Genomic DNA, 25,200 nt, shown 5'->3' on the forward strand with positions numbered 1-25,200 from the left:
TGTGACCTCCTGTGTAACAAAGGCCATAAGAACATCCCCCCCAAAATTCCTTGAACATCTCTTTTAGAAAAAACATTCAATCTTGATTTAAAAATGGCCAGTGAAGGAGAATCCACCAGGACCCTTGGTAAATTGTTCCAATAGTTACTTACCCTTTATTTAGGTGCCAGGGTCTCAAAGAAAAGATTTTTCAACACACCAACTTGCTCAACACACCAACTGCTGCTGGGGACAAGCTGTCTAATTACTACATACTGAATCTTCCCTTTTTGAAGTAGGTTATTGGAATTGTAGTACTAAGATAACTGCAACAGAATCCTTCAATTTCAAGAATTCTTGAGCCCTGTCAGTTTGGGTTTAGGCCTGGCTATGGTACAGAAACTGTACTGGATGCATTAGTTAATTATCTTCTTAGGTGAGGGAGGAAGATCATGCTCTGCCTATCTAAGGTATATAGCCTCCACCCACACTATCTGAGAGCCTCACAATATCGAATGTATATTAATGCCTCAACACCCCTACAAATACAGAGAAATATTACTGTCCTCATTGTTTTTTAACAGATGGGGAACTGAGGCACAGAGAGGCTATTTTTATATTTGCATGTACGCCTACAGCAAAGGAGTTTTGAAAATGCAAAATGCGTACGTTGTATTACTTACGATAATAAGTGTGAATCTCATCCATTTCCTTTTCTGTCTGGTCCTTCGTAAATGTCATGCTCTGCAAAGTGATACAAAATGTTCATTTGAAGAAGAAAATGAAGATAGTCACATTTTAAAAACACGAGCTTTAATGTCAGAACATGCAGGAAACTTATCTTTGAAACAGAGGAAATATCATTCCTTTTTACCCCCACTCTTTAGACACCAAAACCATCAGTACTACACTTTAATAAGGACTATGTCAACCCTATATGGGAGGAGATCATTTGTTCAGCTCTTTCCCACCACCTCTGCTCAGCCCTACCTGTTAACATTTAACATATACCTGGGCTGTCTATAAAGTGCCCCCTTTGCTCTACTTTCACAAGAGCAGCAGGAGAACGCCAAGCTGCCAAGGAGACTAAACAGAACAAAAACAGACCTTCCTTAAAACCTCCCTCCAGTCTTCTGATTGGTTCAAGGCCAGGTCAGTATCTTTATCTCACTTTATAAAACCCCCTGGGTATTTTTACTGCAATCATAAAATGCTCAAATGTAGGTGGTTCAACCACAGAAACATCAGTACCATACAAACTAGTATTCCCCTTAACAATAAGTGATATCACATTTTAATTGTAAGTTCTTTTACACTAGTTATTTAAAATACACCCACACAAATATCTTGAATATGCTACTAATGGTTGATTTAAATTTAAAGGCATCGTAGCGTCTTGGCACCATGCATTCTGCTCAGCCTCTCCCTCCCCCAAGCCATCCTGCCATGTACCAACAACAGCACTCTCCTGTTAGAAGTATCACCATCACCATGATTCCCTCTCCCTGCTCAGAAGGATTGAGTTGGGTCGGATTTAGCCCCAGATATAAAGGGTTTTCCAGTTGAATATTTTAGCACACTGAAAGGAACCAGCAATTCTTTTAATGAAGAAATATGTAAAAATGCTTCATAACTCTTTTGGTACAGAGATAATAAACTTACATTTTCACCAGCTTTATTAAATTCAAGTTGAGTCCGAGTTTTCTCATTGTTTTCAAGCTCTTTCACTATTTCTGCAACTGTTAATATCAATAAGCATTATAAATGGCAGAACCACAATATGGCTGTTAAGATAAAGAATAAAACAGCACTGAAAAGAACTGTCCTAGAGCTAAATGACATTCAGGCCTATATGCATTAATCTTTCACCTCAGGACACTCGGTCTGAAATCCAGACTTGAGTCACAATTGAAAACAAAATATAATAGGCCTATCCCAGTAGTCTAGTGGACATTTGTTAACACTGCAAAACCAAAATTTGCAATAGTTCAGTAGTATTGGTAGTCTGCACACAAGGTCAAGAGCTATGGGCCCTGGCAGAGCTGCCTTGAAGGTTACACAGTGCTTGCTTTCAGATGGCTCCTAGCCAGTCCCAGGCCATTAATCTCTCACTTTCTCCCGGTATGAAATTCATTTTCAATCTCTCTCTCAATATGTACCAACATATTCAATTTTCTATGCTATCTAGACATATATTTGTAGAAAGTCTCCATTTTATAGCACATATTTAACTGAAAGTTTAAATTATGAAACATGCTGTTTATATTCTTTTTAGCTCCAAGGATTACATCCAAATGCAAAAGAAAACTACCTGTGGGTGTCAGTGCAAAACCCATCGTCCAAAGGAAGATCACATATTACTGTAAGAATTAAATAAGGCACATCTATAGATTATGATTAAGCACAATTGGGCTCATTAACACTGTAGACATAACTAGAGCTATATAGTACTTTGTGTAATTTATTGTGCCATATGCATTACTAATTTATCTCTATGCCCAAATATATCTGCAGAGCCACCAGAAAACTATGTGCATTTATAAAAACAGATACTTTTATGAGACAATTAAGCGTTCAGGGTTTGGTCAGAGAATAAAAAACCTTAAATTACATAGGAATAAAAATTGGAAAGAACCTGGCTTAAGCCAAAATCCAGGAATTTGGCATACAGTAGTTCAGCTTTCCTTATTTCACAATGCCCCAGCAGCATTGCTATAGTTGAGGATGATTTAATGCTTCCTGGGATTTAATATTCCAGCTTTATAAGCAGCACACTAAGTCAAAACTTGGTAAAGGTAGCACTGTATCATTTATGGGCTGCTACTTAAAGTACATGTGGAAGTATTCGTTACTACTACGGGAATCTATATGTGAAAATCACCCCTAGAACAGAAAGAACAGGAGTACTTGTGGCACCTTAGAGACTAACAAATTTATTAGAGCATAAGCTTTTGCCCAGAACCCTGGAACTGTAATACAGAACCGTGTGTACTGCAGCACCTACGTTTAGTGGGTCTTATGTAAACATGCTACCAAAGCCTGATCAGAACTGGTTTCTTTTTATGTTGTTTTTGCCACAACAAACCCTACACCAGTAAAAACCCCACTTCCATGAACCCATCCCTCCACTCCTGTGCTCCTCCTTGTCCTCTCTGAATTCTCTGTCTTAACCTTAGATACTGCATCCTTCTTCCACCTGCCACCATTTTCTGTCAGTTCAAGGGGGATCATTTTTAATATTTCTTTAAAAAAAGTTAGTAAAAATTATTATAATACATACAATTGTCCTCTGAGGAGTTCTGTTAAATCTGGAGACTAAAATTCAATAATGAAATTGTCAATTGGGAGTTTTAATCCTAATTTAAGGGCAAATCTCACACACCTTAAAGATGGAGTCACTACTGAGCCTCCATAATTAAAGGAAGCTTGCTGTAATCAAACTCAGTTTTAAAATTAGGATGAAGTTTACAAGTCCCATTTTTAAAATGGATTTAGCAATTCATATGCTTATATTCAACTGCAAGTCAGTGGGACTTAGGCTCCTAAATCATTTACAAGCTTTAAAATATTTTACTCTTAGTCAATAATTTCATAAAATAATGAACAAAATGAAAAACCCCCATGAGTGCTGGATATGTCAAACTGAGTTCTCTCAATTACTGTTCTGTAAAGAGCCCTGTATGTACTTGTTTCTGTGAGGTACCTCATACATTTTGGTGCATACATCAAATACTAGGTTATATAATCCTGAGAGTGTTTTATGAACTGGGAAGTAAGGCCAAGATTTTCAAAATCAGGAATCTAAAGTTAGACTTCCAATTCCTTAGACTCCTAAATAAGTTACCTAATTTTGAAAAGCACAGTTCCAACCTGGATGACTAACTTTAGGCTCCTGTTTATGAAAATGCTGGCCTAAAACTAGGCTTGGAAGGAGTAGATTTTTAATAGATAAATATCGGAAAATATCAATTTCACCATATACACACAAACCAATGAAAAAACATTTCGATAGATGATAATTAAACTTTACAGACAGGCAAAGAAAGAAAAACTCTGCCTGAGAATTTATCAGAGTCAAAATTCAGTTATTTTTTACTTAGATTTTGAATTAGGCTGGTTACAAATGGACTAGCGAATGAATAGCAAAAATAGGACTGGTTTGTTGATGAAATGATATTTACTTTGTATGTTTTGACATGTGATGTTGACCATGTGTGCTTTAAATGGTTATGAAACCTTAAACTTTTCAACTTCAAGATCTTCTGTCATTAAATAATTGTGACCCGCCTCATAGTTTCCTGCAACTGTAAACATTCAAATCAATAGAAAAAAATGCTTAAACCCCATAATTTTGTGCAATTGTGAAAATTTAATATTGATAAAAATGTTTTAAGATACTTAATAAAATATTGATATTATCCATCAGAATTATAGAAAAATTGAATTCTGCCAAGCCTACCTAGAACTTTTTGGTGTTTGACATTATTCAGACACAAAAGTATATTTTTTTACACTATACACTGAATAAAAATTACCATGTTTATTAGAATACTGGTAATTATATTCTCAAACACAGTATAGTCAAGTGGTTACAGAAGAAGAGTCAGGGCTTCAGGGTTCTATTTTCATTTCTGCCACTGCCTCTTTGTGTGATCTTAAACAAGTGACTTAACCTGTCTGCGTCTAAGGACTTGTCTACACTACAAAATTAGATCAACTTAATTTAGGTAGACCTACAGCTGGGTGGGGGGTCTGTATGGAGAGATGGAGTTCAGCAGAGGGGGTCTGGGTGTGGGGGGCTTACCGGGAGGGGTCCAGGTGCACAGGGGGCAGGACTTGTCAGGGTGGGGGTTCAAGTGTGTGCGGCTCTGGGGGGGAGCCCTGGGGGCATCCGGATGTATGGGGCTTGGGTAGGTGGGGGAGCAGCTCCCCATATAGTGACCCCTCTCCCCCATGGCTGAGGGGCAGGAAGCAGGGTGGGGAGTGAGGACCTGGGGGAGGTTTCTGGGGTGGTCTTACCCGGCCCTGGCTGCTCTGTGCAGAAGAAGTGCACTCCCCCTCCACCCCCACCCATCGGGACTGGTAGCGGTGTGTGAGGCTCAGCCGGGAGGGGAAAGGGAGTGTCCGGGTTTGAGGGGTCCAGATGCACGGGGGTTGGGTGGATAGGGGGACAGGGGGTCTGGCCCAATACCAACCAGGCATCCCCAACCCCGCCACAGTGATTTACCTCTCCACCAGCCACTCTGGGTGCCCAAAACCACATGCCTGTGCTGCTGGGGAGGGGCACGTGACCACTTTTTGGCTTCCCCTTGCATCCGCATCAGAAAGTCATTTTTCTGTGGGGAAGCAAAGAAATCTGTGAATTCTGTACACGTGCAGTGATGCAGAATTCTCCCAGGAGTAGAAATTGAGTCCTGTGCCAAGCTCACACCTCAGGCTGTAACCCATGAGTATGGGGGTGGGGTGAGTGGGGCCAGCTGTGAGCCCCACACAAAGCTCAGTTTCACAACAGGGAACCTAAGGGAAATGCTGTAGCTCACGAAAGCTCATGCTCAAATAAATTGGTTAGTCTCTAAGGTGCCACAAGTACTCCTTTTCTTTTTGCGAATACAGACTAACACGGCTGTTCCTCTGAAACCAGACATTCTTGTCTATTTCACAGCTCCAGCTGTGAGCCCTGTTGCTGACAAAGTGACAGTAAACAGCCGATGTAAGTAAGGCAGTGTCTACAGGGACACTGCATCACCATAGCTACACCAACATAAGCGCTAGGCTTTTCATAGAGGTGGAATTATGATATCACTGTAGCAGGCCACTTACTTCGGTAGAAGCAGCATTCTAGTGTAGAGACTGACATAATTAGGTCGACTTATGATGGCTTATGTCAACTTAACTTTGTAGTGTAGACCAAGCCTAAGGGCTTGTCTACAATGGCACACTACAACGCTGCAAACTTCTCGTTCAGGGGTGTGAAAAAACACCCCTCTCAGCGCAGCAGGTTTCAGCGCTGCAAAGCGCCTGTGCAGACAGTGCACCAGCGCTGGGAGCTACGTCCCTCGTGGAGGTGGGTTTTTTTAAAGCGCTGGGAGAGTTCTCTCCCAGCATTCTGTCGCGACTACACAAGCCACATTAAACATTGCCAGTGTAGACTAGCCCTTAGTTTGCCTACATTTAAAACAAACGATAACACTAGCAGCTTACCACATAAGCATACTGTACAACAGTGATGAGTGGAGATCAAGTGAAAGCACTCAAATGCTAAGACACTTGAAAGTTAATATGCTGAATGCAAAACGTTAACTCTTTGCCATCTTCAAGAGGGAAATTCACTTCCTGAGTAATCTTAACTTCATGTGGATGAGGTGCATGGAAACTAAACCAAGCAGTACTACTCTTCAGTAAGGACAGTGTTTCAGACTTCATCCATTTTTATGTAGCTGCCTTCATGAAAACCTGGGTCACCATTTTTGTTTATTAAAATGAGGAAATAATGATCTGTTTCCAATAACTCAAATAAACCCCAGTTGGTGGGATTTTGCTCAAACTTTAAAAAAAGTCACCATCAAGAAAAGGCCAAAGCATTTAAAAAAAAAAAAAAAAAAACCACCTCTCTCTCTCTCACCCACCCGCTTCCCGGGGAAAGTTTCTGAAAATTATGAGCTTGTGACAATGGAGGTTATAATGGAAAGTAATTTTCAAACTTTACCATATCAGTTGTACCACTAACTAGAGACTAGGAGTGGGGGAAAAAGCCACAATGCTGGTTTGCAAAGCAAATGGAAAATAATTTGATGCATCCAAAAAACACAATCAAACCTTACAGTACTCATCTGGTTATTAGATCTCAGTTGTTTTGTAGCAATATAGCAGTCTAGGCTAAAACATGAAATTCTGAAAGAGAAAGTTTATGTATTGTAACTGAATATATATTTGTTTAGATTTCTTATAAAAATTACTACCTACAAATATTTATTCTTGATGTACAGTATGACAATTAAAGTTAAAGTAATAAAAAGGATTTGTACAGTTCAGTTGGCAGAGCCAACTGTAAATGGCGCTTTTTTTTTATAGAAAGTGCTTGTGTTATTCATTACTGGTTAACATTATCCAGAAGACACTACGTAGCTTGGAATTCTGTTTATGTAGATTTATTTTGGGGGACAAGGAAATGGCCAGTAATAATGCAAAACACACAACTATTTAATACACTATTACAAAACAAAAATTTCATGGCATTCGCAAAGGGCAGTGGTTTTTTGTTTTGTTTTTTAATATTTTCTTGTTTTAAAGCAAATCTACGGTGATAAAAGATTATAGAAAGACTCAGCCATTCCCCAGTACATGCATTCTTCAAATAGGAAAACAAAAACCATACTTCATTTCACCAGGAAACTTCTACAATGTAAAAGTTACTACGTAAAATCAAGGTCCAAGAAATTTAAGTTTAGTTTTGTTCCTTTAGTAAATAAGCTACACGACAGCATCTATATTTCTTTAATGGAACGAATCTACAATTGACTAAACTTACTAAACACATTTTCAAATGAAGTGTGAAAATAATTGCAAACCATAAATAACTTAATTGCAAATAATAATTAATTATTAATTATTGCAAACCATAAAATATTGCATAAGTTTTATACAATATTTTAAAACACGCATGCACAAAACCATGTGGTGCATAAACACAAGATGATCCTGTTTGAAAATACAGGTGGACATGTGTGAAATTTAAGGAGAAAATAAATATTTCCAGCACATGGGTTTCCCCAAAATGCTTACCTCCCCCTCTCTCTGGAGCTTATACTTTGCTTTTCCTGTTCTTCCTCCCCTAGTAACCAACACAGATCTGCCCTCTAAGATGATAAACAACAGAACCTAAACAGGATCCATAAAGGGGGAAGTTTAAAAGCCTTACTTCACAGTTTAAGAGAAGGCCATAACCTTCTGCACTTATATCTCTTCCCAACATTCTATTCACCGTCGACCCTTCAAGGAAACTTGTAGAACTATTTCGCTCATGACCTACTCTCTAAAAACCCTAATGCTAATCCAGTCCCCATACAGAGTCTCATCTACTTTAATAGGCAGGATCTTCCCTTACTTCCATAGATCTCTGTGTAGGCATATGAATCCATGTTGGTGGATCTCTTTGCAGGACTAAACACTGAATATGAAAAATTCCAGTCACCAGTGAGGTTCTACTGGGGTAAGATGGTTTTTTTGTTTGTTTGTTTTCATTTTACAGATTGAAATTACATTTATTACATGGGGGTGCTAAGCACAATGCTAACCCACTACCCAAATCTAAAGTTATTGTAAGCATTACATCTAAAAAGATTATACATACAAAACACTTTCCTCTGTGATTAATAGCATAGGGAAGAGAGTGCTTTAAAATATAACAGGGGAATGATAACCCAAGTACAAATGTTCTTAAGTAACACATTTTGTAAACTATTCAGGGCAGGTATGTGTTCATATAATGCCTTACTACACTGGTGTGCCAATTCTGCTTTGGGCTTCTAGCAATTATGGCAACATAAAATATTAAATAATAACAACAACTACTGCTCCCAAATCTAACGTGTGTATTCCTTCTATAGGATCACTAGCCAGCGTTTTGTAGAATTAAAGCACACCATTCATTTGTTGCTACCAGCGACATATGGCTTCTAAATATACATATACATATATATAGTTACCTTCACTAGGTGACCTAGATTAAAAAATTTGTGACTACATACAAAAGATAGAAACCTGCTATGGCTCATGATTTCCTGATAAACATGCTGAGTAATCTAGTATAGCTGTTCAGGAGGAAAAAGCATATGCTTTTTAATAGGCTACTTTGTAGGTGTACATATCAGTGACTAGGAATTTTTACATGTGTATATATCTCTACCTACTTTCCCTTTAAAACTGTTTGCATTTTGTTATGTATACATAACAGTAACCTTAAACTGAAGGCAAAGCTGTCTCTCAATATGTAAAATATGGTATATGCAGCTCAGGAATACACAAACTTCCTCTTGAGTAACAGGGATTACAGTTTCTTCCGAGCAATATCATATTCCTAGAAAGTCATTTCATAGTCCCTTAAAATAATTATTCAAAAGCAATTCAAAAAACTGCATTTTTAAAAACTTTGCATACTGGAATTACATTACACAAAAAAATAATATATATGCCACAGTTAAATAAAGAGCCATAATTCTGTTGTGGATTTATGGCAGACAGATAAAGGATTTTCACCTTCACATTTGTTGTTTTGTAAACAAACCAATTTATAATTGTGTTTTCTTTAAGGAATGACTACCTCTTTACCGCCATTGTCTGCTCCTCTCTCCTAAGCACATTACCGTACACTGAGAATCTGTTCCCCCACAGCATCATGCAAAAGACTTTTCCTTCGGGTTTTCACTTACCATTTTTGTGTGTGTTTGTTTCAAATGAAAGCTGACTGTCTCTAAGGTGCCACAAGTACTCCTGTTCTTTTTGCAGATACAGGGTAAGGGTCAGTCTGAATTAAAAGTATGCATGAAAATAGAAGTTTTGCTATGTGTTGTGTTGCCCTGAACTGTCAGCAAGACAAGATATTAGGCCACATTGAGTATTGTTCCCACTTCAGAGCGAGTTGTAACCCACTACCACCAATAATAAATTTGGTCATTAAATTAAAGCTGGTTTAAACTACACTGATAACCATTATAAATCAATTCTAAAAAGCAGCAATAAAAAAGTAGCCTCTCTTCCATTTAAGCTATTACAGGGATTAACACAGCTGCCAACATCATTCATCTCTAACTATATCAAACTGTCTCCAATCATTGTACTGGCTTCCCTTTTTAATTCCACAATATGTTAAAGCTTCTCCTCACTTTCAGAAACTTTAATTCCAACCCCTTTTCTTTATCTCTGTCTACTCCCTAACCCACCTAAGTTACTTCCCGATCTCATTTATCCGTTCCCATCCATGCCCACCTTCTTCCAAGCAGCCCATTCATCTTAGAACAGTCTCCCTATTGTGCGTGAACTTTCCCTGTCCTACTAAAAGCATAGCTTACCTACCACCACTGTAGCCCCAACTATATAGATTCAAATTGCTATGGGCTTGTCTATACTAAGCAGCTTTTAGCGACAAGGCTGTGTCGACACAGCCTTGTCGCTAAAAGTCAGCATGTGTAAACGCTCTCTGTAGGTATTTTGTCAGCGCTTATGTTGACAAAATACTTCCAGCCCACAAGTGGTGTTAGCTTAGTAGGAGAGTGCTCCTGCTGACAAAGCCACATTCACACTGCCACTTGCATCCACAAAACTTTTGTCTTTCGCGGGGTGGGGTCAGCTCTTTTAAGAACCCATGTGTCAAGGTCCCTTCCCCACTCTGAACTCTAGGGTACAGATGTGGGGACCTACATGAAAGACCCCCTAAGCTTATTCTTACCAACTTAGGTTAAAAACTTCCCCAAGGTACAAACTTTGTCTTGTCTTTGAGCAGTATGCTGCCACCACCAAGCATGTTAAACAAAGAACAAGGAAAGAGCAAAACGAAAATGAAATCCAACGCATTTCTAGCTAGATTACTTACTAATTTAAGGAGTTATGAGGCTGCATTCCTGATCTGTTCCTGGCAACAGCATCACACAGACAGACTAACCCTTTATTCCCCCCCTGCAGCTTTGAAAGTATCTTGTCTCCTCATTGGTCATTTTGGTCAGGTGCCAGTGAGGTTATCTTAGCTTCTTAACCCTTTACAGGTGAAAGGGTTTTGCCTCTGGCCAGGAGGGATTTTATAGCACTGTATGCAGAAAGGTGGTTACCCTTCCCTCTATATTTATGACACCGTGAAAGACAAAATTTCGTCAACGTCACAGTGTAGACAAGCCCTATGTTGCATCTATTGTTATCTTCAGACTGCAAGCAAGCCCTTCAAGGCTTACCTATCATTCTTTGCATTTAGTTATAGCTACTTAGCTACTGGAAATTGCTATGCACATTTATGGAGATATGTAAACAGTCATATCAGACAAATGAAGTTGTATTCTTTGGTATAATATTTTGTTTCCCCATGCTCAATAGTTTGTCCCATAATTGTGTTTCCACAACGAGACAGAAGAAGGCATAATGGTATTACCCCTACTTGTTTTATTTTAAAAAATATAAGAATTATTTCTGGTTTTCTGACTGGTCCCACCATCAGAATATTCCAACTATGCAATCTGGATACTCATTCACAAATGTAACAAACATATTGCTGCAAAGAGTTTTACATCAGTTTCTATTCTGGTGCACATTATATCTCTGCACGAGAACTTAGGTTGGAGTTCAACATTTTTTCCAGGTATTTAGGTGGTATGGGATACAGGTATTCGCTGATTAAAAGGCAGACATTTCTAATAGATCAGATTATAAATTAACCATCAGTCCTTTCCTCACTACAGATTTGGGACAATCCAGACAGGCTGCCGCTGTGCCACTTGAGAGCCACACTCAGCTTTGGTAATTATCGAGGATTGGGGGTGTTTTACTAACCTGTTGCGGACATATGTAAGTGCTTGGGACTAAGTAAAGTTTAGCTTTAAGTGAAAACACTCGTGTTGCCCTGTTTATGCTAGCCATCTATCGGTCGGACGGCCGTGTCTCCCCCGATTTGTTTCCTGACACAACCTGGCACAGAGTAAGTTACCAAGAGCTTTGGGTTGAAAGAACCCCGGGGAACACAAATATAATAATAAAAACAGAAATTAAATGTGTGACAGCAAACAGTCGGTCTTGGAAAAGACATAACTTTTTATAAATTATATCAAGATATTATTTTTGACAGTTACCTTTGGGGCTTGAACTACACTAAATTCTTTCTATACCATTGTGCCAATTGTTTTGTATATGTAACAGATACAGTTGCTTCCCTCTAACTCACATGCACTACACAGAAACAACAAGGGTCATGCTGCCTATAAAGCGAGAAGAAATCCAAGAGAGCCAACACGCCCTTGTAGAGATTGGAAGGCTTGGCTGCATTTCATTCATGTCCCACACATGGCACTATTTAAGGAGAATGCAACCCACACCAGACAAACAGTGGTTTGTTGCTTAAAGAATAAATTTACCCTGTAATTTCATTAGATGTTAGAACGAATTCCATTTCCGAACAAAGCAAAGGAAACTGTTTAGAGAGATCTATGGTTACAGTTAATTATACTGCAGCAAAGCCACATATCTATATTGATGGAAAAATTCTCCATAGCAATGCACTTTCTTACTCAGTAATTTCACACACTCCACATCATCTCCTCTTTATAAGTCTAAAATTGAAATTAAACCCAACAATATATACAGAATGCCCCACTGAACAAGATGAGAGAAATTCAACACAGAAATAATTATTAATCCTTTCCCACTGGCATTCTTAAAACCCTCTGATATTTCCTAGCTTGCTAGTGATGACCCAAAGAGTTAATCTGGAGACACCCCAACATCATTATTCATGTGCAGTACCAGTAGTGCCACAAAACATTTTGGAATTCATTGCGCAAACTAGGAAGTGTCAGTGGAAAAGAGGCGGCATTTTTTTAATAAAGTTAAGTTACAAATTGTTTGTGCTGGATGCTCTCCCAGTATGTGTGTCAAATAATTTTGCAATGTTAGCTTCATAGGTCACTTTTTATATGATTAATGCAAATTCTCCAAATCCCCATGTTATTCCACAAGGACCCAAACGGTCTTGCTCCTACTCTGAAAGCTAATTCAGTTTCTCACAGGATAGAGAAAGAGAGAGAATTTCTTAAAATGTATTAGGAACTCTAGGTGAAAACATCATAGCTTTGCCATCCTACCTGATTTGGGATTTAAAGAATCACATTGAGCATTATGCATATGCACAAATTCTTGATGTCTTTTAATAAGCTGTTGCCTCGTTCCTTGGCTAGACAGCCCATATTCCTTTAGCTTCTTCTTCAGATCACGGTCAGAAAGTAAGTTGTAAACGACTTTAGGCAGGCACTTCCTTTTGTGACCAGAACTGCAGGAGAAAAAGTAAACCAATGAAAAACCAAGAAATTCTGTCTTGTATAGCAGGAAACCAAGCAATGACTTACAGTTCTATAGTGCTTTTCATCCAGAAGGATCTCAAAGCACTTTACATGTAACACGTATAAGAATCATATGACCCACTATTGAAATATTGCTACCTCTAGGGTGCAATGCAGTACCGACAGTAACATCCCTACGAAGTGAGAACACCTTACCCATCTAAAGCTGGGGGGGGGGGCAGAGGGGGGATTTTAAATATACAGAATGCACTTACTCTAGTTTAAATTTACTCAGGAAATTGGGGTGAACACCTCCATCTCTTGTAACAAGCACCACAGAATCTTTAATAGCTATAATGGGTGAAGACTTCAAATTCATATCAGCTGCTACCCTGAGGCCTAAGTTCAGCATGGACTTAGAGGGAATTCAGCTCCTAGGTATTCCATCCAAATGCTAGCTGCGCCTTAATTGCATAGTTACTGAGATTTTAAAAGGTCACAACATAGATTTGTGTTAGAAAACTTTCCAGTTTCCTGAAAGAAATACTCCAAGGAAAAAACCATCAAATAACTATCCTGAAAGCAAATTTGTAGGTGCCAAATTATATTAAGAAAATTAATAGTGTTATCCCAATTAATTACCTCCTACAAAGAACTCCACTTCCTGACATTGCTTAGTGTGAAATAAGAATGTGAAGACATCCATTCTGCTGTAGCACAGGGGAAATGGCTTAATTACAGGAAATAGTAGAAATTGGAAGGCTCAGTGAAACATTTACATTTTTGAATGAGCGTAACATTCTCTCTACTCGTAATCTTGGAGACAGAGAATGCATAAAACTGCAAATGTATGCTCAGGTCACCTTAATGGTGAAATTTGTATCTGAGCGGACTAGATTTGGCTAGTGACCCATACTAATTCCTAGCTAATCTTCAATTTAAATAATCTTGTGCTAGTGATACAAGAAAAGAACAAAAAAGACGAGGAGGACTTGTGGCACCTTAGAGACTAACAAATTTATTTGGGCAAAGCTTTCATGGGCTAAATCCCACTTCATCAGTGCAGTGGAAAATACAGTAGGAAGATATAGATACACAGAGAACATGAAAAAAAATGGGTGTTGCCACACCAACTGTAACAAGACCAATCAGTTAAGGTGGGCTATTATCAGCAGGGGAAAAAAAAACTTTTGTAGTGATAATCAGGATGGCCCATTTCCAACAGTTGACAAGAAAGGTGTGAGTAACAGCAGGGGGAAAAAATTAGCATGGGGAAATAGGTTTCAGAGTAACAGCCGTGTTAGTCTGTATTCGCAAAAAGAAAAGGAGTACTTGTGGCACCTTAGAGACTAACCAATTTATTTGAGCATAAGCTTTCGTGAGCTACAGCTCACTTCATTGGATGCATACTGTGGAAAGTGTAGAAGATCTTATTATATACACACAAAGCATGAAAAAATACCTCCTCCCACCCCACTCTCCTGCTGGTAATAGCTTATCTAAAGTGATCACTCTCCTTACAATGTGTATGATAATCAAGCTGGGCCGTTTCCAACACAAATCCAGGTTTCGACATCTCCGACTCAAGGAATATTTCCAACATACCTCTGAACAACATACTAATCCACAGAGACCTCCCTACCAACACTACAAAAAGAAGGATTCTACGTGGACTCCTCCTGAAGGTTGAAACAGCAGACTGGACTTCTACATAGAGTGCTTCCACCGACGTGCACGGGCTGAAATTGTGGAAAAAGCAGCATCACTTGCCCCATAACCTCAGCCGTGCGGAACACAATACCATCCACAGCCTCAGAAACAACTCTGACATCATAATCAAAAAGGCTGACAAAGGAGGTGCTGTTGTCATCATGAATAGGTCGGAATATGAACAAGAGGCTGCTCGGCAGCTCTCCAACACCACTTTCTACAAGCCATTACCCTCTGATCCCACTGAGAGTTACCAAAAGCAACTACAGCATTTGCTCAAGAAACTCCCTGAAAAAGCACAAGATCAAATCCGCACAGACACACCCCTGGAACCCCGACCTGGGATATTCTATCTGCTACCCAAGATCCATAAACCTGGAAATCCTGGGCACCCCATCATCTCAGGCATTGGCACCCTGACAGCAGAATTGTCTGGCTATGTAGACTCCCTCCTCAGGCCCTACGCTACCAGCACTCCCAGCTACCTTCGAGATACCACTGACTTCCTGAGGAAACTACAATCCATCAGTGATCTTCCTGATAACACCATCCTGGCCACTATGGATGTAGAAGCCCTCTACACCAACATTCCACACAAAGATGGACTACAAGCCGTCAAGAACACTATCCCCGATAATGTCACGGCTAACCTGATGGCTGAATTTTGTGACTTTGTCCTTACCCATAACTATTTTACACTTGGGGACAATGTATACCTTCAGATCAGCAGCACTGCTAGGGGTACCCGCATGGCCCCACAGTATGCCAACATTTTTATGGCTGATTTAGAACAACGCTTCCTCAGCTCTCGTCCCCTAACGCCCCTACTCTACTTGCGCTATATTGATGACATCTTCATCATCTGGATCCATGGAAAAGAAGTCCTTGAGGAATTCCACCATGATTTCAACGATTTCCATCCCACCATCAACCTCAGCCTGGTCCAGTCCACAAAAGAGATCCACTTCCTGGACACTACAGTGCTAATAAACAATGGTCACATAAACACCACCCTATACCGGAAACCTACTGACCGCTATTCCTACCTACATGCCTCCAGCTTTCACCCTGACCACACCACGTGATCCATCGTCTACAGCCAAGCTCTGCGATACAACCACATTTGCTCCAACCCCTCAGACAGAGACAGACACCTACAAGATCTCTATCAAGCATTCTTACAACTACAATACCCACCTGCGGAAGTGAAGAAACAGATTGATAGAGCCAGAAGAGTTCCCAGAAGTTACCTACTACAGGACAGGCCTAACAAAGAAAATAACAGAACGCCACTAGCCGTCACCTTCAGCCCCCAACTAAAACCCCTCCAACGCATTACTAAGGATCTACCACCTATCCTGAAGGATGACCCAACACTCTCACAAATCTTGGGAGACAGGCCAGTCCTTGCCTACAGACAACCCCACAACCTGAAGCAAATACTCACCAACAACCACATACCACACAACAGAACCATTAACCCAGGAACTTATCCTTGCAACAAAGCCCGTTGCCAATTGTGCCCACATATCTATTCAGGGGACACCATCACAGGGCCTAATAACATCAGCCACACTATCAGAGGCTCGTTCACCTGCACATCCACCAATGTGATATATGCCATCATGTGCCAGCAATGCCCCTCTGCCATGTACATTGGTCAAACTGGACAGTCTCTACGTAAAAGAATAAATGGACACAAATCAGATGTCAAGAATTATAACATTCATAAACCAGTTGGAGAACACTTCAATCTCTCTGGTCACGTGATTACAGACATGAAAGTCGCTATTTTACAACAAAAAAACTTCAAATCCAGACTCCAGCGAGAAACTGCTGAATTGGAATTCATTTACAAATTGGATACAATTAACTTAGGCTTGAAGAGAGACTAGGAGTGGCTTAGTCATTATGCAAGGTAGCCTATTTCACCTTGTTTTTTCCTTCCCCCACCTCCCCCCAGACGTTCTTGTTAAACCCTGGATTTGTGCTGGAAATGGCCCACCTTGATTATCATACACAATGTAAGGAGAGTGGTCACTTTGGATAAGCTATTACCAGCAGGAGAGTGAGTTTGTGGGGGGGGGGAAGGGGAGAAAACCTGGATTTGTGTTGGAAATGGCCCAGCTTGATTATCATACACATTGTAAGGAGAGTGATCACTTTAGATAAGCTATTACCAGCAGGAGAGTGGGGTGGGAGGAGGTATTTTTTCATGCTTTGTGTGTATATAATAAGATCTTCTACACTTTCCACAGTATGCATCCGATGAAGTGAGCTGTAGCTCACGAAAGCTTATGCTCAAATAAATTGGTTAGTCTAAGGTGCCACAAGTACTCCTTTTCTTCATGGGGAAATAGTTTTTACTTTGTGTAATGACCCTTTCACTTCCAGTCTTTATTCAAGCCTAAGTTAATGGTGTCCAGTTTGCAAATTAATTCCAATTCTGCAGTTTCTCGGAGTCTGTTTTGAAGTTCTTTTGTTGGAGAATTGCGACTTTTCAGTCTGAAATTGAGTGACCAGGGAGGTTGAAGTGTTCTCCGACTGGTTTTTCAATGTTATAATTCTTGAGGTCTGATTTGTGTCCATTTATTCTTTTTCAGAGATTGTCCGGTTTGGCCAATGTACGTGGCAGAGGGGCATTGCTGGCACATCACACATTGGTAGATGTGCAGGTGAACGAGCCTCTGATAGTGTGGCTGATGTGATTAGGTCCTGTATGGTGTCCCTTGAATAGATATGTGGACAGAGTTGGCAACGGGCTTTGTTGCAAGGATAGGTTCCTGCGTTAGTGTTTTTGTTGCGTCGTTGCTGATGAGTATTTGCTTCAGGTTGGGGGGCTGTCTGTAAGTGGGTTTTAGCCCACGAAAGCTTATGCCCAAATAAATTTGTTAGTCTCTAAGGTGCCACAAGTACGCCTCGGGTTTTTTTTTTTGCAGATACAGACTAACACAGCTACCACTCTGGAAAAAAAAACAACAGTTGCAGATACTTTTCTTTTCTGAAGCAGAATACAACCCCCTTGCAGAAATTTAAGTATGGCTCTCTACATTAGACATAATATAACAGCTTTCTACTTTATTTTAATCTCTTGTAATCACTGTAGCACATCTGGCAAAAAGATGCATTTCCTCCCAATTACTTTCAAGAAAAGAGAGCTGTTTAAGTTTCTATTGGGGAACAAACTTTTTATTGAATTAAAACTTTTCAAAGCTCTGCAAAAGTTTAACACCTATTGTAACGTACAGGCTGCATGGGGCCAAAGACAGCTGCCTGATAATGCCAGCTATTCCACTGGAATGTTGGATCTCTACAGATGTTTTGTTTTAAAAAAATTCTAAATTTCTAAAGTCATACTTATCTATAATTATTGATCTCCTGTGTGCAATTTGGAACTAAATAACTAGCCTCACTGAAATATGAGACACTTCTTAATACAGCATTCAATATGCCCTTAAATTAAGTACAAGCAGAAACTGAGCAAATTTCTCAGAGAGGAACTAAAAACATACGAAGTGCTACAGAAATCTAAAAAAGTGTTATGGCAAAAAATAAAAATATTTCAAAATTCATGCTTAATTCCACAGGAACTAATCCATCATGACAAATACCTTCTTGGACACCTTTTTAAACTCTGAGAAGTCTAGATGAAAATAAACCAAATTATACAAAAAAGTGTAAATTCTTTATATTCTAAAGGGAAAGTGTGTTTCAACCATGTACTTGCCATGAGCACTTAACAACTGCAACTAATAAAGAATTAGCTAAAGGTCAACAACCTGTCAAAACAATAAGATGTTAGCACCTGTTTGGAGCTGCACAGTACACTCCTGTGGCAATAAGACTGGTTACGATTGTTTGTCATTGTCTTCTTGACAGCAATGGCCACACTAACGCACACAATTAGCTGTTCTCTTGAAAACCACAAGAGTTCTGTATTTAAAATCTTGGATCTAGCAAACAAAACGAAAATTTAGCCCATTTTCTCATTTGTCAAAGAAGGCACGAGAAAACAGCGATAATCTCACTGAGCAGCAGAATAGAGCACAAAGTCTTTCAACTCAATTCCAACGTTTTAATGCCATTATTCACTTGCAAACACTTCAGCTTGCAGATTTTGCTATAGAAAGCATGAGAATGCAGAAAACAAGTTTAAACCTGCACTGAATAAAGCAGACATAAAATCACTTTCAGTACTGGCACAACAGCATGTGTCAGAGATCCAGTGTTCGATCCTGGGCCAGCAAGGTCTAGAAACAGTGCTCAGAAATTGGATGGGAGAAAGCACTTGTCTTGTCCTCTAGCAACTTGCTTCTGGCAAAAACAAGGCACTGTTTGAAGATGTCTCTGGAGGGAGCCATATGTTAGGGGCTTATTCCTTCACCCGCTTACTTCCCTGGTCCTTCTCGCATGAACAGAGAGCAACAATACCCGAAGTCCAAAGGTGCAAGCAATTCGATGTTTATTGGGATGAACTTCCAGCAAGCATGATTCCAGTTTCCTTCCTTAGTGTCCCCCTTCCCAGCTCTGACACCACAGAGCCTTACACCTGTGTCCCTGTTCCCATTCCTGCCCTTAGCCAAACATGATTCCAATTTCCCCACCCCTGTTCATTTCCCCACTCCTCACCCACCCACCCACTCCCTGATTGACTGCAGACTATATAGTAAAACTTGAGTTCTGCTTAGCTATACCTTAACCAATCATTTTCCTGAAATTTAACTAACCAATCCTAACATATTGTAACATGATTATGTAACCAATTATATCCCACCACCTTAATTAGTTTACACCAGCAAAATTAATTATACAGCAGACAGAAACAATCACAGAACCAGACAGAGATTATACAGACAAACAATAGCAAAGTGGGAACTATAATGACAAAACAATACAGAAGTGAGGATTTCACATCCCAGCTTTTGATAAGTGAGTTCTTGCCAGACAGGATGCTATCAAACTAAGTTTCCTTCTTCCCTTTCTCTGGAGGTGACAGGCATTATCAGGACAGGAGTGTATTCCTAACAGCCCAAAAGCACCTTCTTTCAATGTGACTAGTTTGGAATGTGAGGATGTGACCGGTTGCTTCCCAGCTTATGGCTGCCTCTGTTGCTTAGCCAAAGGCCTTAGCCTAAGAACAGGGCCTCAGACTATCACAGTAAGAGAAGGACCTTACACTGGCAGACAGTGATTTTGATTCTTTCTTTTATACCTCTAACTAGCCAAGTGATAAGAATACACCTAAATTCTTAAAGTACAGGCCTTTGCAGACAGGCCTGAATATCTATATCCTAACACCATACATAGCATTCTATGGTTGGAAAACTGTCACAGCACAGGACTCAGCAAGAGGAAGTGGAGAAGGGTCAGAGGACTCTGGAAATACAATTGGAATGTCAGAGGTGCATGCAGAGAAATTTCTGCATGGCTCAATGATCTGTAACAGTGGAAGATAATATTCCTGCTCAGTTTAGATAATTGACAACAATGAGGGAGAAGACTCCACATCACTGATGTGAAGAGGGCAAAAGTGGGACATCGTTAGGAGGGTACTTGTAACAGAACACTGGCCCTGGGATGCATGCATAAAATCAAGCATGTACACAAGTCTTTGCAGTATCAGGACTTTAAAGAGCAAGCTGCGCCCAATCCAGTTGAGACCCCTCCCCTGAAAGCAGGAGATTGTACATTTTACCTTTTAACTTGAGAGCTTGTGGAACACCTGCTTTTTGGCTCAATAACAGAGCTTTAAAGAGGAAAATTTGAAGTAAGGGCCCCTTCTCATCCATTGAAAAATGAAAAGAAAACCCATCTAGATAGAATTTCAATGACCAGAACTACAGAGACACTAACGTACAGGACTAAACTCAACATAAAACCTATAAAATTTAACCAAATTTCCTACCAGTATAAAAGTTTGACTCAATTACAAGAAAAGAAATAAGACTGGTGCTGAATGTATCATGTTGAGAGAAGAAAACCACCACCATCGTTATTTACATAGCAACTTCGATGTCCATAGCACGTAACAGAGAAGCAAGAAGACAGTTCACTATTATAATATATCACTGCAAGCTTCTCACTCCAAAAGTAGCAGCAACTGGTCAAATTCACATACCAGTTCTTAGATTTAAGTTTCTTACCTTCTGAGGCCGTCCTTCTTCTCATCTCTTGTCAAACAACTATCTAAGTGTCTGTTTATATACTGCTCTGGAATAGCAACCTCACACACAGGACAATCTACTGAAAATAAAATAAAGGGCAACTTGATGTGTTTTTAAAAGCTTGTTCATTACTTACAGCAAAGCCAAATATTTTCATATGAAAAATACAATTGTTATTTACGAAAAAAGAAAAGGAGGACTTGTAGCACCTTAGAGACTAACCAATTTATTTGAGCATAAGCTTTCGTGAGAATCAAACACAGAATTCTAGTTTTTCTTCTTAGAAATTTGGCACATCCACCCAGACAAATACTAAAAAAGTAATCACTTCCATTTCTAAAACATTTATTCCTACCTTTTTCAATATTTTGAGCAGAATCTTCTACCCTGGCAGAGCTTATATGTTTCGTTTGTTTGCTATAAGGTACTAGCTAATGAACGCTGCAAATATAGGAGTAACAATATTTGGGCTTCTATGCCACTGGAATTGTGCATAACTGTGAGTTTACTTAGTTTGAATTATTTCAACTCCCAGTAAGGAAATTGTTCTTAAATTCTGATTAATAATAAATTATGCTAATACTTCATACTCATGTAGCACTTCCTTAATCCAAGGATTTCAAAAGGACTACTTTCACATATTCATTCATTAACTGTGCCTTACAGGAGCCCTGCGACGAAGACAAGTATTAACCTCATTTTTCATAGGGGTAACTGAGGCAGAGAGAGGTTGTGTGACTTAGCCATAGCATAACCCAGAACTGATCCAAAATCTCCTGCTCTGCCAGTAAGACATGCTCCCCCCTCCACCTACAGCAGAGATCATCTTAAATGAACTCATGTGTTTATGTTCCCCCAAGCATATATTTGTAAAAAGTTACCGTGAGATCCACAAAGATATTGCTAAATCCTTTTATTCTTTTAATATGCTTGCCCTTATGTGGTCAATCACTTTGTATAAAACCCCACTACTCAGTAATTTTTAAGGCATAATTTGAGAGTGAGATTCTTCAATCATCATCACTGTGCTAATACGAAAAGGGTCAGTTTTAAACAAGAAAAATTAATTCTTGATGTCCCTGTAATACTGTTTCTTGTAAAGAAATTTGATGCTGTATGAGACTTCAACTAACACATTTGCAAAAACCTTGTGAAACTCAAAGATAATTGTAAAAAGAACGAGGAGTACTTGTGGCACCTTAGAGACTAACAAATTTATTTGGGCATAAGCTTTTGTGGGTTTTAGCCCACAAAAGCTTATGCCCAAATAAATTTGTTGTGGCACCTTAGAGACTAACAAATTTATTTGGGCATAAGCTTTCGTGGGCTAAAACCCACAAAAGCTTATGCCCAAATAAATTTGTTAGTCTCTAAGGTGCCACAAGTATTCCTCCTTTTTGCTGATACAGACTAACAAAGCTCACTCTAAAAGATAGTTGTGTGATCACACTTTTGGTAGTACCCACTGGCTCCTGAATCAGTATTTCAAATCAAAAATACCTTAGCCAAGACAGAAGTACAATAAACTAATTCTACACAGCATATTATTGTATCTGAGATTTATGGTTCAACTCCCAACACGGCATCAGAAATAATAGTCTCCTTTGTAACAACTTTAGGCTCAGTAGATGCTGGCGAGAGAAAAAAGCCTTTGTTTTTACTAATAACTTTCTCAGAGTTGAATTACATTGTAATCATTTGGTGCTGGGCCAAGTCCCCCCATGAAGTATGTTTTTAATGCAACATCATCCTGATTAAGCAGCAGCCACCAATACCATTCAGTACCCTCAAAGGGTATGTTCACACTGCAGTTATACACCCGGAGCTGTCCTGTGCCAGCTGACTTGGACTCATGGGGTTCAGACTAACAGCATGTTTAATTGTGGCATAGATGTTTGGGTTCTGGCTGCAGAGCCCAGACTCCTGTCTAAGCCTGAATGTGTACAGTGCAATTAAGCAGCCCCTTAGCCCAAGTCCTACAAGCCTGAGTCAGCTGGCATGGGCCAGCCATGGGTTTTTACTTGCAATGTAAACAAACCCAAAGATGTCCCCATAATGCAGCCCTCTGGATGAAGCACATCCAGTTAAATATAGCAGAATGTAAATGTACCTTTCATCTCAAAGTAATACAGAAAGATTAATTAAGCATTTTAATTAATTAATAAAAATTAATTAAGGCATGCAGCATATATCTGATATTGGCAACAAACAGGGTAGAAGATTTTGGTGAATACAGCAAACTGAAGCATGGAATGAGAAAGACAACACAGGCAACTCACCTTTTGTAATTACTTTCATTACAGATGTAGAGGGTTTCTCAAGATTTCTCATGCCTTCGGGACTTGTGGCTGCCATCCCTTCACTGACCACATCATGAGTCTCTGCAGAACTACAACGTCTATTATCTCTTTCTTGTTCGTTGTTGCAACCTTTATATTCTACCTCAGCAGCTACAGATCTCCTTTTAGGGGTCTGAGTGTTTTCCTTTATCAAGAAATGGTCTATAAGTTGTTTGTCTTGTTTTAATACTGAACCCACCACGGAACCCGCAGCATGACCTTTGCCAGCAGAATATTTGGTATAGTTTGTTGAAGGAGAAACTGGTGGTGAATCCAAGACCAACTCGAACAGTTGCTGCCTAGAAATATCCAAAAGGGAAACATATAATTAGATAAACATAATATTGTGTCCCGCTGATAGGCTTCACTCTACCCTTCTTTGGGAAAAAAACAGGGAGTGAAGAGAATAGGGCAAGCTTCCTAAGCTCTAGTTCCAATTCTTTGTCATTCACCTGCCTGTTAACAAGGCACAGCTTGAGAAATGCACCTCCTCACGTAAAATAGGAAGCATTCAAGGGTTCTGAAGAATCAAAGAATTCATTACAAATAAGAAGTGTCTATCTCTTCCAGCAAAGAGAACTTACTAAACATTAATCAAGTGTAACCACAGTGCTACCTTCCTAAATCTACAGACAGAGCTAGTGCCTCTGTGGCAGCTCAGAACTCCCTGTGGCAGCTAAAGCACAATGAAAAGGCTTAAGTGAAAACTGTTAAAGAACCCTGGGAAAGACTCTCCTTGCTAGTATAGGGCTTTCATGCTGCTGAAGAAACCTAAAATGTCCATTACAGCTCCAGAGCTGGCCTTGGGAAACTTCTTCCTGGCACAGGTCTGCACAAGGCAGCTTGTATTGCCCAATGAGGCCACCGCACTTCAAGCCCCAACACAGGGGGTTGAGGGACATGTTAGGAGTGTGTCTACAACACACAGCACTGCTGGAATTCTGAGTGGCACTCTGAGCATAGGAAGTTGCGAACAGGCTGCGGTAATCCACAGGGCTGTTTTACGTTATATCAAGGGTCTCACTGGCCCCTACCGCCATCTCAGAGCTGCTTGTTTTTGTGCTGCACTTCTTAGAGAGGGGCAATATAAAAATTACCCCCTAAAGGCAACAGTGAAACTAACAGGAATCAGGTCAATTTCATTCTGTTCAAGATTGGGAAAGCTTTGAATAGTAGCAGAGGCAGGCACTGGTGCTACTTGTACACAATGACTCATCAATTGAGGCTAAAGAAATTCAGAGTAGTGGACACAAGTATATATTTTGCAATTGAAGGAAGACAAGGTGCAGTGCAGACACATACCTACCCCCCTACACCAGGGGTGGGCAAACTTTTTGGCCCAAGGGCCACATCGGGATGAGAAACTGTATGGAGGGCCGGGTAGGGAAGGCTGTGCCCCCAAAACAGCCTGGCCCCTGCCCCCTATTTGCCCCCTCCCACTTCCTGCCCCTTGAATGCCCCCCCTCAGAACCCCCCACCTGCTCCTTGTCCCCTGACTGCCCCTCCTGGGAACCCCCCCAAAACCACCACCCCCCCAGATCCCACCCCCATCCAACCCCCCCCACTCCCCTAACTGCCCCGACCTATCCACACCCCCGCCCCTGACAGGCCCCCCAGGACTCCCATGCCCTATCCAACCCACCCTGTTCCCCGACCCCTGACTGCCCCAGAACCTCCACCCCATCCAACCACCCCCTGCCCCAACTGCCTCCCCAGACCCACTGCCCCTAACTGCTCCCTGGACCTCCTACCCAACCTCCCCGCTGCCGCACGCATGCTGCCACCGCCCCCCCCTTTACCATGCCGCTCAGAGCAGCAGGAGTTCGCAGCGGCTTAACTACGGGGGAGGGGAAACAACGGGGGAGGGGCCAGGGGCAAGCCTCCCGGGCCAGGAGCTCAGGGGCCGGGCAGGACGGTCCAGCGGGCCGTAGTTTGATCACCTCTGCCCTACACCTACACCCACACCCTCTTACCTTC

General features: G+C 40.4%; 1 protein-coding gene across 8 annotated transcripts in view; it reads right to left on the reverse strand.

The window, feature by feature from the left end:
- Window positions 1-25,200, reverse strand: part of RAD18 (RAD18 E3 ubiquitin protein ligase) — a 125,841-nt gene that overhangs the window by 77,250 nt on the left and 23,391 nt on the right. For 7 of the 8 annotated variants that reach the window (XR_012159775.2, XR_012159772.2, XR_012159774.2 and 4 more), the window contains exons 5-9: window positions 23,164-23,522; window positions 20,864-20,963; window positions 12,816-13,000; window positions 1,642-1,718; window positions 663-723 (exon numbers count right to left, since the gene is read on the reverse strand). Coding sequence is in view for 4 of the 8 variants with exons in the window: in XM_073351210.2 (XP_073207311.2) it covers window positions 663-723; window positions 1,642-1,718; window positions 12,816-13,000; window positions 20,864-20,963; window positions 23,164-23,522 (782 nt within the window). In the remaining 4 variants the exon portion in view is untranslated. The remainder of the gene's footprint in view (window positions 1-662; window positions 724-1,641; window positions 1,719-12,815; window positions 13,001-20,863; window positions 20,964-23,163; window positions 23,523-25,200) is intronic. The other variant, XM_073351211.2, reaches the window with a different exon arrangement.

The sequence above is a fragment of the Lepidochelys kempii genome, chromosome 7 (genome assembly GCF_965140285.1).
Source record: "Lepidochelys kempii isolate rLepKem1 chromosome 7, rLepKem1.hap1, whole genome shotgun sequence".
Taxonomy (NCBI): Eukaryota; Metazoa; Chordata; order Testudines; family Cheloniidae; genus Lepidochelys; species Lepidochelys kempii.